The following is a 17983-nucleotide window of genomic DNA, read 5'->3' as shown; positions in this document are numbered from 1 at the left end:
TGAAACCAACGCTCCTTTCTCGGTTCTTGTTGCCAGGGACATCTCCTGGGACATACCACAGCTTGGCCAACCCCGGGCGGGGGCGCCCCTGATTATTCCTGGGGAAGTACCTACCGTAGAACCCTTCTGCCAAAGGCCGCCTGGATGGTGGCAAAGGATTCAATTTTATAATGTCTGGTGAATGATGATGGCGTAGACCAGGTAGCTGCCCTACAGATGTCCTGCACTGGGGCGTTAGAAGAAAAAGCCGCCGAGGTGGCTGCTGCTCTGATAGAATGCGCCATGATATGTGTTGGTGGTGTAGTGTGCTGTGCCTCATATGCCATCACAATGCAGGCTCTGATCCATCTAGCTATAGTTGAGGAAGTAACTGCTGACCCCATCGATCGCGGATTGAACGATATGAACAAGGAGTCAGTGGTACGAAAGGTCGCAGTCCTACTGATGTACTTCTTCAGACACCAGCGAACGTCCAACTTATGCCATAACCTTTCTTGCTCGTGGAGCGGGTGCGGGCAGAAGGACGGTAGGAATACATCTTGAGATTGATGAAAAATTGATGGAACTTTTGGTCGTACGAATGGGTCCGGGATCAGCCGGACCGCCTCTTTCTAGAAAACACAAAAAGATTTTCCAATCGACAACGCCCTCAGTTCTGAAATATGCCTGGCTGAGGTGATTGCCACCAAGAAGGCTAACTTAAAGGACAGGATCTTGAGTGGTATAGACAAAATAGGTTCGAATGGAGATCGTTGTAGAGCCTTCAGAACCAGGTGCAAATCCCATGAGGGAAACCTGTGAACGACCGGAGGTGACAGCAAGGTAGCCCCTCTTAGGAACCTCTGAAGGTGGGCAGCAGCCTGGGAGGAAGAGCGAGCTCCTTTGGAAACCATACCGACCAATGATGCCGCCTGGCGTTTCAAGGTATTGGGTCTCAGCCCCTTCTCCAAGCCTTCCTGTAAAAATTGCAGGAGATGCTTCAATGTTGCTGTGCCCCTAGGTATGGAATGCCTTGATGTCCAACGCAGAAAAGCTCACCAGGTATACTGATAAATGCGGTTGGTAGATGGTCTGCGCAATGCTAACATAGTACGAAGGATCCCTTAAGAGTATCCAAACTGGTTCAGGAGAACCCTCTCAGTTTCCAGGCGGTCAGCCTTAACCAACCCGGGTTGGGGTGAGAAACAGGTCCTTGGGACAGGAGGCTCTCGCTGATCGGCAGTTCCCAGGATGGTTCGACCACAAGGTGCACCAACTCCGAAAACCACGGTCTCCTGGGCCAAAAGGGTGCTATGAGAATGATGTGTGCTTCCAACATCCGCACCCTTCGGAGGACCCTGGCCAGCAAGGGTGTAGGTGGGTAGGCATACAACAGGCCCTTTGGCCAGGGACTGGACAGCGCATCTACTGCCGCTGCTTCCCTTCAGGGAAACCTTGCCATGAAGTTTTCCAGCTGTGCATTTTTTGGAGTGGCGAACAGATCTATTATGGGCGTGCCCATCCACTTCGTTACTTGCTTGAAGATGGCTTGGTCCAGCGTCCATTCCCCGGGATGGATATCTTCCCTGCTGAGCAAATCTGCGACCCGATTCAGCTCCCCCTTCAGGTGGTATGCTGTGAGGGACTTGATGTTCTTCTCTGCCCATGAGAGCAGCAAGTTGGCCTCCAGACTTAGTGACTTTGATCGTGTTCCCCCCTGACGATTCACGTGGGCCTTTGCCGTTACATTGTTCATCTTGATGACGACGTGACGGTCCCGGACTGTGTTCTAAAATGCCTCCAGAGCCAAGCGGATGGCCCAAAGCTCTCTCCAGTTGATGCTGTGCTGTCTTTCATCTTTGTTCCAACGGCCTTGTGCTGAGAGGTGGAGGCAGTGCGCCCCCCAGCCCCGGTCGCTTGCATCCGTGGTTATCAGCACACTTGGAGGGTCCAGAAACTCTTTTCCCTGGAACAGGTTGCTCGGACGGAGCCACCAGCGTAGCGCCTCCCGAAGCTGAGGCGTAAGGGTGAACCTTAGTCTTTTCTTTTGAGCTATCTCTTGTTGATAGGGAAGCAGAAACCATTGAAGTGGGCGTAGGTGAAAGCGTGCCCAAGGAAGCACCTCTATAGTTGCCACCATTAGCCCTAACACCCTGGCTAGTTATGCCAGGGGGGCAGATGGGGGGACAAGGATAGTCCTTACTTCCTGAGTAAGCGTCGTGAAACGATCCCACGGAAGAAACAGACTGTTCTCGACTGTGTTGATTACAACACCCAGGTGGCGAAGATGATGGCTTGGCGTTAGCTGACTTTTTTGACGGTTTATCAGGAACCCGTGGCACTCCAGTTCTGCGATAGTCATTTCCAGGTCCTTTTTTGCTTGGTCCATTGAGCTTGATTTCAGAAGCAAGTCGTCTAAATATGCAAAAAGATGAATCCTGCGCAGACGAAGATGCGCCACTAGAGGTGCCAGGACCTTGGTGAAGATCCTGGGTGCAGCTGACAGACCAAAGGGTAGTGCTGTGTACTGGAAGTGGCGTCCTGCGTACTTGAAGCGTAGCAGTCTCCTGCTCTCTGGATGTATCGACATGTGTAGGTAAGCTTCTCTTAGATCAATAGATGTTAGGAAGTCCCGGTGTTGCGAGCCTTCTGATATCGACCTCAGTGTTTCCATCCGGAATCGCTCTCTTTTGACGGATTTGTTTAAGAACTTCAAGTCCAGCACCGGCCTTCTTGAGCCGTCCTTTTTGGGAACGGTGAACAGTATAGAATAAACGCCCCTCCCCTCCTGGCAGGTTGGAACTGGTTCCACCGCCCCTATCTCTAAGAGGTGATGGATGGCCTGAAGCACCTCGGAATGTTTTTGCCAATAGCGGGACCTCGGAGTTGGAAGAAACCTGCGGGGAGGAGGAGCATCCAGTTCTATCCTGTAACCGTACTGGATTACCTGTAGTACCCAATGGTCTGTTACCGAAAAGGCCCAGGCGGGGAGGAATTTTGTCAGGCGGCCGCCTAACTGAACTGGATGGGAGTCATTGCTGGGGTTTTGGCTTAGACTGGGTGGAAGACTGTCTGAAACTCCCTGTACCCCTGTAGGAGGCACGTTGACGACCCCAGGAGCCTCTTTGCGGTCTACTGTCCCTGCCCCGGCCCCTAAAGGACCGGAATCCTCGAAAGGGCTGATTTTGCTGCAAATTCTTCTTAAAGGGTGGCCGGTCAGGCTTACGCACGGCCGTGGGCATGGTCTTGCATTTGTCCATAGACTCTACAAGCACATCCTTTAAGGCTTCCTCCCCGAACAGTTTCGTGGCATCATAGGGCACCCCCGTAAGGTTACTCTTCGAGGTGTTATCTACTGCCCAATTTTTAAGCCACAGGTGTCTCCTCCCCAGTACTGACGCCGCCGCTACCCGTGAAGAGTATCTTATAGAGTCCAAGGTAGCGTCTGCAATGAAAGCCTGTGCTTTCTGTATTTTCACCAATTGTTGCCTAAACCTAACATTATCTGTAGGAGGATCATTTAACAGATCATCCAACCATAGCAGAGAAGCCCTTGATGCCATGGATGCAGCTGCTGCTGCTCTGATCAAGTGAGCAGAATTATCATGGGCACATTTAAAGGCTGCTTCTGCTTTCTTGTCGGCTGGATCCTTGAGCGTGACCTCTCCGTCCCGTGGGACGAGGGAGTTTGACACTAGCTGCACGATTGGCACATCTGTGCAAGGCGTTTTGAATATTTCAGAAGCCTCCTTTTGGAAAGAATAATAGCGGTTAGAAATGGGCAACGGTTTCTTATTAGCTGCCGGAGATTGCCACTCATGCTTTACTACCTCAGCAAATAAATCTGGCAAAGGCAACAAAATGTCTTTAGGTTTTGCTCTTGGAAACACCCAGTCCCCTTTTTCAGAAGCCTGCGTGTCAGAATTCGCATTCTGGTGAAGCCCTATGGTCTTTATGACCCTAGTCATTAGGGGAGTAAAGTCCTCAGCTACAAAAAGTCTTTGGGAGACAGAAGCATTTTCACCTTCCTCTCCTCCCGACCATTCCCCATCCTCTATGTCAGGGAGTTCGGGATCCTGGGGCGAGTCCCTGTTCCTGACGGGTCCCTCCTCCCCTTCCGACTCCAAGGGCTGGGAGGGGGTTACGTTAGGTTTCCTCAGAGGCCTGGGGTCCAGTGGCTTTGGGTCTCCAGATTCATGGTCAGAGATATCAGAAGAATGTGTGCCACTCTTACATGGGAGGACCTTCTTTGATTTAAGATGCTTTCGCTTTGCTTTGGCCTTTTGGGGGGGGGGGGCTAGCGGAGGTACTAGAGGCACCACTATCCGAGGAGGATGGGTCCCTCTTCCTCCTACGAGAGGATTTTTTATCTTTTTTAGGCGGTTTAAGCTGATAAACAGTATTGATAATTGCATTTTTAAACCAAGCCTGCCATTCTGGGAGGACAGTCTTTGGTATTGCTATAGCCATTGGGGCTGCAGGCACCTCCTGCTCCCCAACCGCCATTTTAGGGGCCCCAGTCACTTCCCTGAGAGAAGTCTCCACAGACGGGGAGCCCGCCAAAACTCGCTCAGAGTCCCTCAAAATGGCCACCGCGTCATTTCGTGCCATTTTTGAGCCCTCTGCCACCATCTTGCGCCTACAGCGCTTCTGTGCCACCGAAATTGCTCTTATCTCAGCGGAGGAAGGCGGAGGGTTGGCGCACGGGATCCAGGAGCACACGAACTCTGAGGGGAAAGTGGAGGACCCGGTGTCCCTCTCGGCTGCTCGCCAGGCCGCTGAGGAGCGAGTTTCACGGCCCAAAGGCAGGATACCCGCGGTGGACGGCGCGGACTGCTCCAAGGTGGCCGTCACCGTCACAGCAGCGGGCAGCTGAACGGAAGCCTTAGACCTCACCCCAGCGGTCGGGAACGTTGTGGCATCGGTGGGGCTTGCCGGAATCGGCTGGGCGGCAGCGATAGTTGCGGCGGGGACGGAGCTTGCCTCTGCACTGTCAGAGCTTGTAGAAGCGGGAGCTCCGAGGGCCCTTGAAAGCCCTGGCCCGAAACCAATGCGCTGCTTTCCCCTCGGCACTAAAACTGCTCTCCCCCTCAAACCACACTCCATACAGCGGGGCAGGGAGGGGGGAAGTGGGGGAAGTCCGAAAGCAGGGAAACTCTTTTTTTCCCCCCCTAAGGACAAGATCGAGGAGAAAAGACACAAGGAATAGATAAAGGATAAGGAATGATAAAGGATTCAGAGAAAGAATTGAGGAGAAGGAAAAACTGCTGTCTGGAGCTAGGCGAGGACAGAAAGAACTGGGGTGGGGTTATCCTCCTCAGCCCCGAGTGGGCGTGTATCTTTCTATCTTCCAATCAGATTCTGTCCTGTCTCGGAGCTAGTGGGAGGGGATAACCCAGGAGATGTCCCTGGCAATAAGAACCGAGAAAAACCAAAAAACTGTATTTTCCTGTTTCAGGGAGGTTCGCACAAGTTAGAAGAGACTGCTCCCCCTGCTGGTGGCTTTGCATAACAACCTCTATTTACAGTATATCAAAATAATTCTCAGACTATTCTGCCAAGCTAAAGTAAACTACCACTGAACAGCAGGTAATCTAGAAAGCGCCAGAGTTAACTGCATATGTTGCAGGAACTCCCACAGTATTATATCAGAACCCCTCTTAAGTGTAGTGGTCAATGGCAGTGAAACCACAAACAGCAGATGTTGCCATAGATCAGGCTCAAAATCTGCTTTTTAAAGGGGGGTGGGTGAGGGAAGCCTGAGATTCTCAGGATCAAATTAGGTGTTACTTTAAATGCATCCATTGATCTTGGATATTTCAATTGTCTTATATAAAGAAAAACATGCAAGCATGCAAACCAGATCAGACGTGTGTGTGCACTTTTCTGGGAGCTTTTAACACTTAGCCACACTATGCTTCTGGTACAGATCATGCATACTGGCCAACATGATGTGCAGGTGCTCCATTGCCATAATGCTCCACCCTGGGGCTGCTGCAGACTTGTAAACAGACTTGATGCTGTGCAAGCAGCATTACTGCAAGTTTCCCCACTGCAGCAAATGGGGAAAACTGTGGTGGCTCTTCTTGTACAACCGCTCATTCTGAACATTGCCTGGGCTGATTACAAATCCACAGAAGCCCTGAGGTGGAGCGACAGTCTCCTGCACATCATGTCGGCCACTATTTTCATTGGGGAAAACCTTGCATTGCTCCAATGGAAGCTTTTTCTTAATGCAAATAGGGGAGCAGGATCCAAATTGAAACTGTAGCAGAGGTAAAGTTTTAAACTCTCCCACACAGTGCACTTTGGATCCAATTTGCACACCCCTGCATGTGCTAATTACAAATCAAAACTGAGACACCTGGAGCACAGATGAAGTTGTGTGTGTTTTGACCCTCCAGAAGTTGAACCTTTGTGCCCAATACCTGTGGGGAATAGAAATAGACTTTTTCTATTCCCCACAGGAGTACTTCTGAGCAAATTCTGACAGGAGGTGCAGTGAGTCCTCCACATGATTTTCAAGGGTGTTGCATAGGTTCCTAGCGCCATCTCCTGACAACCGGTGAAACAGCAGTGTCTTTTTCCAATGTTGGTTCAATGTTTTCAGTACAGCTTTATCAGATTGTCAACAGATGGCACTAAGAATTTAGGAACATAAGCAGCTGCTGTCTGCTGAGCCAGGCCATTGGTCCTTCTCCAAGGTTTCAGGCAGGAATCTTTCCCAGCCCTACCTAGAGATGCCAGAGACTGAACCTGGTACTTGCTGCATGCAAGTAGATGCTCTACCACTGACAGGCTCGGACTGATCCACAGGGCATATTCCTGTGGGGCGCTCGGCCGCAGTGAATACTCCCACCCTTCAGTACCCATTCTCCTCAAAACCAGGCACCCTCCCCACATACATTCCACCGCCCTCTCAGTGCCCCCAGTCTGGCCCTGACCACTGAACTACAGCGCCCCCTAAGGCAGGGAGAGGCAACATGTGGTTCTCCAGATGTTGTCAAACTACAATCCCATCCTCCTCAGCTGGGGGCAAGGAGAGTTGTCATTCAGCAACATCTGGCAAGCCACACAGCCTACCCCTGCCCTAAAGGGAATACCTTAACAGCAGACAGCACTCACATGCAGTCCCCATCCAAATGCAAACCAAGACAGACCCTACTTAGCAAAGGGGATAATCCATGCTTGTTGCCACAAGACCAGCTCTCCACCTCCAAACTTACACATCCTTGAGCATCAAGTGGTGGGCAACTTATTACACCTGTGGTCAGAATTTGCACTCAAGTTGGAGTAAGTGGCCATGCAGCAGAACCCCTAGCTGTCAACTAGTGGGGACATATTACATACAAAGAAAAAGCCCAACTCTGCTCTCCCCATTCCAAAAGAAGATACACAGGTGAGGGAGGAACGTCTGCCATATTTAAAATGAAACAAGGCAGAGAAAGGCCTATGGATGGCCTCATCAAAGTAAATGAGGGAGGGAAACTAGATTTGCATGAAAATACATGAAACAAAGTCGTGAACAGCTTATTTTGAATGAAGAGGGGGGGAAGATAGCAGAGAAATAGGATGCTGTGCCCTTTGCCTACAGGTCATTTTTCTGCTCACACCCCCAGCTGCTTTCCTGCCCTCCATAGACAAGTCAGGTGTGTACTTCAAGGATAAATGATGCATTTGGAGAACCCTGCTAGAAAAGGGAGAAGCAGCTAGAAGCAAGGGACTCTGCACAGGGAAATGGTTGGGGAAAGGTTAAGCCACCCAGCCCATTCTTCTGCTCCAACGCTGCTTTTCATTATGTTTGCAAAAGTCTGCCAAGGCTTCATTACACACTTGCACTTCACACCTAGTTTGCCTCTTAGCCATTTGCCCAACCATGAACTAGCCAAAGCAGAAGTGTCAGTTTGCTTGCCAGCTCCAGACCCTCAAGCCTTTGATTTCTCAGCTTGAGCCTGGCACTGCTTTTCATTGGTTAATTACTGCCTAATCAAGTCAAGCCCCAGCTGACAGGTAATCCTGACCCCCACTGGAGATCCAAGTGCATTGTGTACTTCAGTTAATTCTTGGCACACCTTGGCTCTGCAGGGAGCTAGGTTCTCTCTACTCTGCTGAAGGATTGAGCCTTAGGCGGGGGAGGGGGGAAGAGACACAAAACCACCAAATTCTGCTTTCAAAATGTGCTGTTTATTTTGCAGCTGAAATACATGCAGGCTTCAAAAGGAATAAAACGGCCCACAGGCAATAAGAACCAGTCTCACTGTCAGTACTGGAATCTATTTATTAAATAGAAATCAGTATATTTTATTAAAATAGGAACACACAGGTCAAGAGAAGATAGTAATGCACCCAAGAGAACAGATCAACAGTTGCCCCTTCTGCACAAGCAGTAAAAAGCAATCACGTAGGGATGTACACATAGGGATGTACACAGAACCAGTTCGGAGGCCCTTTATGGGCCTCCGAACCAGTTCGATCAGCGGGCAGTTCCACCAGTTCACCGGCAGGGGGGGTGCATCTTTAAGGGCGGGGGAACCTCCCCCCCACATTTCCCCCACCTGGACTCCATTTTGTTAAAGCCCCTGGGGGTGGCAGCGTACCTCCCCACCACTCCGTCTCCCGGAAGTGACCAGAAGAAACAGGCATACCTGTGCGTGCCAGGCATGGGTGCACACATGCTGCAGGTGGGTGTGCACACAATGTGCGTGTGACAGGCACACGCAGGTGCATTTGTTACTTCCGGTCACTTCGGGGAGACGGGTAGGCATGCTGCCACCTCAAGGAGCTTTAACAAAACGGAGTGCTGACGGGAAATGCGGTGGGAGGGGGAAACGCACCTCCCCCCCCCAAAAAAAGATGCACACGCATGCACGCCTGGTTCCGTGCACATCCCTACAATGAAGGCACTTCCTAGTCATATAAGCCAGGAGTTTCCAACCTGAGGTCCAATCAAGAGTTGTAGTCTGAGTAATTAGACTACAACTCCCCTTTGACCATTGTGGGTGGGGATTATGAGAGTTATAGCCCAACATCTTAGGGACGGGAAACCCCTGGCAGAAGAAAAGGGACAGTGAATGATTTGAAGGATTTTTTTTTTAAAGTATCAACTGGGTTCCTGATTCTAGCATCTGTCCTATTAAATTGACACCAAGGATTAGAAATCTCTCCATTGTTCATCTTGCATTTTCCTACCCAAACACTAACTTTACTGAACATGGGACAGTGGCCAACATGATATGCACACTAACAGAGCCTTAAGGCTCCTTTGCAGGGCTGCAACCAAGCTGGAAGATAGCCCTGGCCCTTTTAATAACTGCTGGCTGGTTCAAACAGTGTTACCATGATTATCCCCATTGTTGTGAGTGGGAATAGATGTGGTAACACTGCCTGTACAGCTGCCAGTTTTAAAAAAGCATCAGGGCTATCTTCTGGTTTTGCTGAAGCCCTGCAAGGGAGCTTTATACCTCTGTAAGCATGCACATCATGTCAGCCACTAACAATTACATCCTCTCCAGCTGTCCTTAAGTTCCCCCTATGTTGCTTTTGGGAAGAATTTGTGGGGAGGGTAAGCTTTTTAAAACATTGAATTGGTGTGATCACTTGTGCACTAGAGTGGTCTTTCTTCTGATTTCAGCCCTTCCTCTGGCTCTTCAAGGAAGCATTTTTTAAAATTCTGATGCACAAGCAGGCACACGAATGCTAAGGCATTATGTCCTAACAAAGCCTACCTTTACACATACAATGAAGGGAAAGGCTCATTTTGAACTATTAAGTTTAATAACGCAACACAGAGCTGGCTAAGGCAGAATAAATTCACACAGCACAGAAGAGCCTTCAGAAATGCATAACTGAACCAGGGGTTCTCAGACAGTGAGCCCTGTAGCAAGAACAGGGGTATCACAAGTTCACAAAAGTGCCACTATTTTCATCTGCAAGGGCATACAGTTTATTCAGAATCTCTAATTTGGGACTGAAAGATATTCTATCATCCCTGCCACTGGATGATACTGTATCTTATTCCACTAGAGCTGAAAATGTTTTATATACTGTTTTTCAACAAAAAGTTCTCAAAAAAGAATAAGGAGGAATAAGTGATCTACTGTCCCCAAAGGGCTCACAGTCTAAAAAGCAACTGGAGGGATGCTGTGCTGGACGGCCAGTTGCTTTCCTCCTGCTTAATATAAAAAGACTCACCCCACCTTGAAAGGTGCCTCTCTTGCCCTGTTAGCAGGGGTACTATTAGGAAGTAAACATCTTCCACATGGACCTTCTGGGGTAGTCCCTTTTGATTTCCTACTGCAGTGCTCTAGAGTATCTACAGTTCATTGCTGAAATGGGTTGGAGCACTGGGAATGAGTTGATTCCTATTCTGCACCTGCACCATAACGTTCATGAAAGTGAATGTTTTCAGGGTAAGAACTGATGGGAACCATTTCATATCTGATTGGAGGTCCCCATAAAAATCATCATGGCCAGGTCCACTCATGACAGCGTTAAGACCATGATTTTAAACTACTCAGGAACATTCCACCCTGAAGCATTTGCAAGATGATGTTTAGTTCATCTGCATCTCTCTCCCTGTGCTATCAACACACACACACACGTCTGGCATTTAGTAAAATGACAAGAGTATGAACGTGAGATGACACTCAGCCTGCCCAACTACTGTTTCACGAAATGAGACAATAGCTGTAATTTATATTTATGCTAAAATCAGGTGTATAGAATAGGAAACAGATCCTCAGAATCCCATCAGAAAGGTTCAGATGCTAAGGATTCTCATGCAAGGGGTGCACTAGGCACCACCCTACTTGGCCTTTGGCCATTCTTGCAGATGTGGAAAGTGGAATGAAAACACTGCAGCTGAGCCGAAGGGATCCACTTGAGTGCTACTTGGCGTTTTACCTAAAGCACGCTTTGCCTGGGGGAGGAAGAGGCAAGTGTGGTTGCAATCTGTTCTCCTGCAAGCATAATTCCAATAGTATTTTTCTCCCAGATACATCCATGGGGAGAAGAGCTTTTATTTGGTATATATATCCTTATATATTTACTATAATCCTTAGCATGCAAGTGCTACTGGAAGTGGTAAAGATGACACCAAGCCCTGGAACAGCAGCCAGGACCACTGAGAGAGCAGCAAAGAACATACAGGTTTCCTCCCTTCCCCAGGTCCAACAGGACATACTTACCTGTAGTACTCGGGAGAGACTACTACAATATCCAAGAAAGGCTAAAAGTGCACACAGTCCCAATGTCGTACCAAAGGAAGGCGATTATCTCCTACTCAAGCTCATATAATGCCACTCCTCCAGGGAGAGGACTCAGGAATGCCAGATTCAACAGAGATCACATAGCACTAGGCATCAAGAGATAAATTGCAGCAATTATGTATTCAAAGCACTTTCCTACAAGCTGGGAGGTCCCCCTGCCACAGCAAAATGGAACTTGAGGAGAAAATGAAGCCACTCACTACGGCAGCCAAGATGATTTCATGCCATTTGTTTTAGGGGGAGGATCCAGGTGTGGGTTGGGATGTGTTCCCAGAGCTTAACCTCAGAGACCAGCAGTGAGTGCTTTTGAGCATGGATAAGGTACTTTTCCTTCACTGCTAAGTAGCCAGCAACCACTCCCCCATGGATCTGAGAACAGAGGGGAATGGCTGTCAGGACAGGAGATAAAGCTTCCAGGAAGGAGACAGTTGGAGCTTCTCTCATTTTAGAAATTAAGTACAGTGCCCCAAAGAGAAACTTTAGCTCTCTGTCTCTTTGAAAAGAGACAAGTCAAAAGCTAGAAGAGACTTTGTGTTGTCAGCATTTGACAGGTCTTCCAGATCTGTGATTTTCAAATTCAGAATCCATGTTCAATTGCTCTTTGTAATGCCAAAAGAAATTCTGGAACCTACATTTAGTCTTACAGCTGAAATCCAACTACTACCCCATGCCCACCACTTTAATAAAGGATATTTTTATTCGCGAGATTTTGTCCATTTGAACTCAATTCTCATGTTGCAAATTACTTTGAGTTCTAATATTAATGATGCAAAAGAGCAAATACTTAGAGCTTGAGTTTATAACATCTTTAGACAGATGTCAGTATGAATGGGACCCTAGAACAGAGTGGAAATACACTCCACAGCATTCCAATGGAAGACTGTAAAGGTCAATCTCCAAGCTGGTATGTAGACTGTAACAAAGCACAAGTAGAGGAGTCCGTATAGTGGCGACGATGATGTCAATAAAGAAGAGCTGTTTCTTGGAGCACTAACATGGCAACCAACACTTTCCTCTCTGCAATGTGGGGAAAACATTGAAAGCCCCAGACACAGCTGACTTTGGTACAGTTGTGGGTCACTGTCTGCCATGTAACTTCCTCATTGCTGCATCATGTTTCCAATCAACGTTTTGGCCAAGAATAGGTGCCTGCCTTCACAAGACAGGTATGGGATCCATTAGACAACCCCAAAAGGCAAACCCTGAGCTGGTAAACAGAATCAAAAGCATCCTCTGTGACTCTGCTTCCCCTGACCAACACTTGCAGGCTCTTCAGGAAGAGCTGCCAGGGGAAAAACACTGGAAGACCACACACTTCGTGACTATCAAGCAAGGTCTTTGTATGGCACTGACATGTGGGGAATAAACACACTCTGGCAACAGCTGGAGCTAGCAGCTGGGCAGTAGAGTTCAAAGCTCGCTCTGTGGTGTGGGAATGCTCAGAGAGTCATTGTAACTTGAAGCAGCAAGCAGAATGAGCCCGAAGGCCAGCACAGGTCTCTCAGGAGCTGCAAGAGCAGATCTGGTATTTTTTTTAATTTATTTTTTTTAAGACTCAATTTAATCTGGCTGTGGGATGCATAGAAAAAAGAGCCCAGAGATGTCCTCATTCAGTTGTGCCATTTCCTGGGCCGATCTGCATTTTGTAGGCACTGTCAGGAAGAGCAGCAAATAATTCAGTGGAGAAATGTGTGCTTCTAATACCTTCAGCTGACATCAGGTAGCTTCCATTCCCAGCAGAAAGGCTACTAGTCTGCCTGGCAGAGTGACTCTAGGGCAATCACCTTCAAGGGTGCCAGTCCCTGGCTACATCTCACTGGGATAGAACCCCAGCTTGGCCATGGACATTTCCTTTCTGAGCCGCATGATTTCCCAGTACATCAGTTCCACTGGAAAGAAAAAAGAAAAAGAAGGGAAGCAAGTAAGAGACCTATGCAGCAGACAAACTCTTGCCCCCTCCCTTTGAAAATGTCATCACATGATCCAGAGAGTTCCCACAGAGCAGACAGAAGTTTGGCGAGTGGTCTCCTCCTGAAGTGCCCCATTAACACAGGAAGGAGCACCTGTTAAGCTTGCTTCTGCCACAGAGCTACGGAAGGCCCGGTATTGGCTATGCCGTCTCCCTTGTGAAGTGGATATAGGGATATTTCCTTCCTGAGAAATGAATGTAAGTACTTCTTCAGAACCACTCAGAGGAACAGTTCTATACTGTTTGGCCACTCTGTGGCAAAAATGCAGCACAGCACCCCAAATATGCTCTAGGTGTAGTCCGTTCACCACAGATTTCCCCCCTCCCTACACTCAAACCCATAAACTCCTTTGCCTAAGCATATGCCTTTCCTTGCCTTAGCTAATGCCTTGTCACCATCCCACACTTGCACATTCACTGATTTGGTAGGTATCTGTGGATCCGGACCTTCATAGCAATTGTTGGCTAATGAGTGGTCTTGAACACAAAGGGCCCCGATTCTATCAGGATCAAACCGGATGACTTTTAGCCACCCTAACTTCACTTGCTGCTTCATCTTCTCTTCAATATTAATTTATTGTTCAGTTTATATACCACCTTTCATAAAACTTGTATCAAGGCGGTTTATAAAAGTTAAGAACTCCATAAAATCATATAAACACATTAAAATCAATTAAGACCATAAACACATGGGTATTGGTTTCAATGGGAGTCTATCTAGATCACCCACCTCTTGCAAAGAACATCCTCTCTCCATTTCATCTACTATTACAAATATTTATATGCTGCTTTTCAACAAAAGTGCTCAAAGCAGTTTACATAGAACAAACAAGATGGTTCCCTGTTCCCAAAGGACTCGCAATCTAAAAAAGAAACACAAAGTAGACACCAGCAACAGTCACAGGATGGATGCTGTGCTGGGACTGGCTAAGGATAGCTGCTCTCCCCCTGCTAAATATAAGAGAAGAGCCACTTTTAAAGGGGGCTTTTTGCGCAGTTAGCAGATGTATAACTCACTGATCCTCACCATGCCTCTGGTGAACTTTCCAAGAGGCAAAGAGAAGGTTCCCCTCTTGGGAGCTTCTTACCAAGCCTCTGCATGAAAAGCTGTGAGCTCAACTCTAATGCAGTGGTCCTCTTGACAGGAAGTGGGCTGGTTGTGCAGCCTTTAAAGCTAACAGGGAGCAGCCAGACTTCCACGCCCAAAAGGTGAGGAGCAGGGAGGCCAACTGGTTACTTACCATCCTGCCGTACCAGTCCCTGCTGGATGTAGCGAACGTAAGTGAAGAAGTTGCATACTGCTGTAATCTGAAAGAGAGAAAGAAGCTCCTTAAATTCTAAGTGCTGGTAGGTCTACCTCTTTGTGGGGGGAAGGGGTTCTAGAACGGAATTACACATTCATGTAGTTCTTGCAATACTTGACCTCAACACGGGGAGGACAAGAGAACCATGGGTTGATTCACAAAACTCTGACTGGCCCTCGCAAATCAGTGGAGGGAAGCATAAGTGTGCATATCTCCTCCCTTGACCCAGGGTATCATCATCTAATCAAGGGCAGGGGAGAGGACCAGTTCATCCAAACTGCCTTTGTATGTATAGTTCAATATTGCTTTACAATACTTGAGCTGTGTGTAGAAGAGTGGTTCAGAAGACTCCTCCATGTGATTAGGCAATGGCGCAACAGGTGGGGAGAGGTGACACAACCACATGCTCCTCCCCGACATGTTTGTGAGGGTCAGCTGGAGTCGTATCTGAACTGGCCCAGTATCTATATAGGGAAGAGAGGTAGCCCAGAGGAACTTCCTTATCACAGAGTTCAATTTTTTAAAACCAACAGGTCCAGCACTAAAGCAGAGGGAATGACATCATCCAACGAGGCCAGCAAGTGAAGTTATGCTCTTCATTGCAATAGAAAGGAGGGTTGGAGGGGGAGAGTAATGTCAATAATCTAGGAATGTTAAACTGTGCAGCCCCCAAGGGGAACAAAAGCTGACTCAACAAGGGGCAACTCAGTACTAAAACTGTGCTAACCAGAGAAGAAATTGAAATTGGCTGAACCTATAGTCCTGGCTAATTGGGCAAGAGGCACCTTTCAAAGTGGCAATTCTCTTATATTTAGCAGGGGGAGAATAAACGGCCTTTTCCAACCCCAGCAGAGCATCTCTCTAGTGGCTGTAGCTGGTATCTACCTTATGAGTCTTCTTCGACTGTGAGCCCTCTGTGAATATAAGAACAGCCCTGCTGGATCAGGCCCAAGGCCCATCTAGTGCGGCATTCTGTTTCACATAGTAGCCCACCAACTGCCTCTTGGAAGCCCACAGACAAAAGATGAAGGCACGCACCCTCTTCTGGTGTTGTTCCCCTGCAACTGGTATTTAGAGGCATCCTGACTCTGAGCCGGAAGATAGTCTTTGGACCTAGTAGCCATTGGTAGACCTGTCCTCCATGGACCTAAGCCATGTCTAAGCAACTTTTAAAGCCATCCAACCTGGGGACCATTAAGATATCCTGGGACAAAGAATTCCATAGATTAATTATGCAGTGTGAAAAAGTACTTCCTTTTATTGGTCCCAAATTTCCTGGCAATCAGTTTTTCAAGATGACCCCTGGTTCTAATGTTGTGAGAGAGGGAGAAAAAATAATCTCTATATAATCATGCATAATTGTATAGACCTCTATCATGTGTTCCCTCAGTCTTTTTTCTAAACCAAAAAGCCCCAGATGTTGTAGTCCTGCCTCATAATGAAGGTGCTCCAGGCCCCTGATCATCTTGATTGCCCTCTTCTATACCTTTTCCAGTCCTACAATGTCCCTTTTGAGATACGGTGATCAGAAGATTTTATTTGGTGGGGGATGTTATGTAAACCTCTTTGATAACATCATCATCATCATCATCATCATTATTTATTTGATTTCTATACCGCCCTTCCAAAAATGGCTCAGGGAAGCTTACACAGAGAAATAATAAATAAATAAGATGGCTCCCTGTCCCCAAAGGGCTCACAATCTAAGACGAAACATCAGATAGACACCAGCAACAGTCACTGGAGGTACTGTGCTAGGGGTGGATAGGGCCAGTTACTCTCCCCCTGCTAAATAAAGAGAACCACCATGTTAAAAGTTGCCTCTTTGCCAAGTTAGCAGGGGTTATCACAGAGGGGTTTTGTTGAAAACAAGAACAAGCTGTATGAATCCTCCATTTTAACCTCCTTTCCAGCTAACTGCAAAAAAGAAAGCAGTGTCTTCACATTGCTACGGGGCTCTAAGGTAGAAGCAAACTAAGTGCTAATGTGTCTGTATGGAAGCAGAGAAGTAGATGGTTTCATTTGTGGGTCTCCAATCCCACCCCTGGGCAGATGCTCTCTGAGACTCACCCTGGCCCTGCAGGAAGGCGAAATGTAGTAATAATTCCCAGAGTCCCCCAGTTTTATGCGATGCCTGCAGGCTCGAGACAGGCCACTCAGAGCGCACTTCCTGTAAAAAAGGAAGGTGATGGAGAACACAAAAGCAACACGTTTACCAATGACAGAGGAAGGCTCCTTGAAGGAAGACAACATAGTGGAACCAAACTAAGCTGCAAGCCAAAGCAGGAATAAGTAAAGGATTTTAGTATTGTGGCATTCAGGAGAATTCATGGGTGTGTCATCTGAGACTCAGGGCTGGTTTGGATGATACTGACCTGACCACACACAATAGCAGCCACGTATGTGCCATGAGCATGCACGTCCTCCTCTCTCAGCACACCAGGGGCACCACTCATTAATCACATGTGCGGGGGCGGGAATTTGTCTAAACCACCCTTCTACTCATGTTACAAATAGTAGTTTGAATTTGTAACATGTGTAGACAAATGGTTTGGATGAACTGCCTAAGAAAAGGCATCCTGACCTGGTGAGATGGTGTGGAATATGAGATGTACATTCATGGTGTGTGCATGCATGCACGCACACACACGTACGTGGTCAGGCTGGCAGACGAAGTATAGTCAGGACCAGCCCTTGCTCATCAAGACAGATCATAATCCAGTGTCATCTCTTTCCATTACACTTTGCACAACAGGGCCAATCCCGTGGAAGACTAAACATTATCAAGACTGCAATCCTAACTAAGAACACTAAGTAGTTTAATGGGACTTACTTCCTTGGTACTTTCTTTTGAGTAAACATGCTTGGGATTGTACTGCATGAAGACTTTTTTTTTTTTTTTTTAAGGCAGTTCAACATTTCCTATATCAAGATTTGAAATTATGTTAGTGAAACATTATGATTTGGGAAATGACCAGCATCTCAAAGCCGAGCAACTGAAACTTCCAGAACAACTCTGAAAAGCACAGACAGACCACAGAGGCTCCTTTGAGCTTTTATAGCCTGTATTACAGAAAGTCAGGCCACCAGTTTCAAAGACAGCTGCATCTGAGAATGGCAGCTCATGCCTTCACTGGTGTAACCATACGATTTTTTTAATTTTATTTTTTTAGAGGTGGGGGGAGAGTATGGCTAGTTCCAGCTTCAAAGCCATTAGTAAGCAGGTCAGTTAGTAACTTATTAGTGGAGCAGACAACCTTTAATCTTTGGCTTTAGAAGTCACTTACGTTACAATTTGGGACCGGAACCCACTGTGAGAAGAAACAGAGAGGAGGAAACCAAAATCAGGATAAAAATACAAGCAGCATTCTTCTTGGCCTGGGATTGGCATACATACAGTGTGGCTGATACTGAACAAAACAAACTGGGCATTTTGTCAAAAAGTGGGAGCAGGGAAGGGGCAG

General features: G+C 47.5%; 1 protein-coding gene across 9 annotated transcripts in view; it reads right to left on the bottom strand.

The window, feature by feature from the left end:
- Positions 1 to 8141: 8141 nt before the first annotated feature.
- RAB3IL1 (RAB3A interacting protein like 1) overlaps positions 8142 to 17983 on the bottom strand; it is a 43970-nt gene continuing 34128 nt past the window's right edge. For 3 of the 9 annotated variants that reach the window (XM_053285208.1, XM_053285211.1, XM_053285215.1), the window contains 4 exons: positions 17807 to 17830; positions 16590 to 16689; positions 14457 to 14523; positions 8142 to 13135 (listed from right to left, as the gene is read on the bottom strand). In XM_053285208.1, coding sequence (XP_053141183.1) covers positions 13053 to 13135; positions 14457 to 14523; positions 16590 to 16689; positions 17807 to 17830 — 274 coding nt within the window. In that variant the 3' untranslated portion in view covers positions 8142 to 13052. The other 6 variants (XM_053285209.1, XM_053285213.1, XM_053285216.1 and 3 more) reach the window with 4 other exon arrangements.

Source organism: Hemicordylus capensis, chromosome 1 (assembly GCF_027244095.1).
Source record: "Hemicordylus capensis ecotype Gifberg chromosome 1, rHemCap1.1.pri, whole genome shotgun sequence".
NCBI classification, from domain to species: domain Eukaryota; kingdom Metazoa; phylum Chordata; class Lepidosauria; order Squamata; family Cordylidae; genus Hemicordylus; species Hemicordylus capensis.
This window is presented reverse-complemented; position numbering and strand designations above follow the sequence as displayed.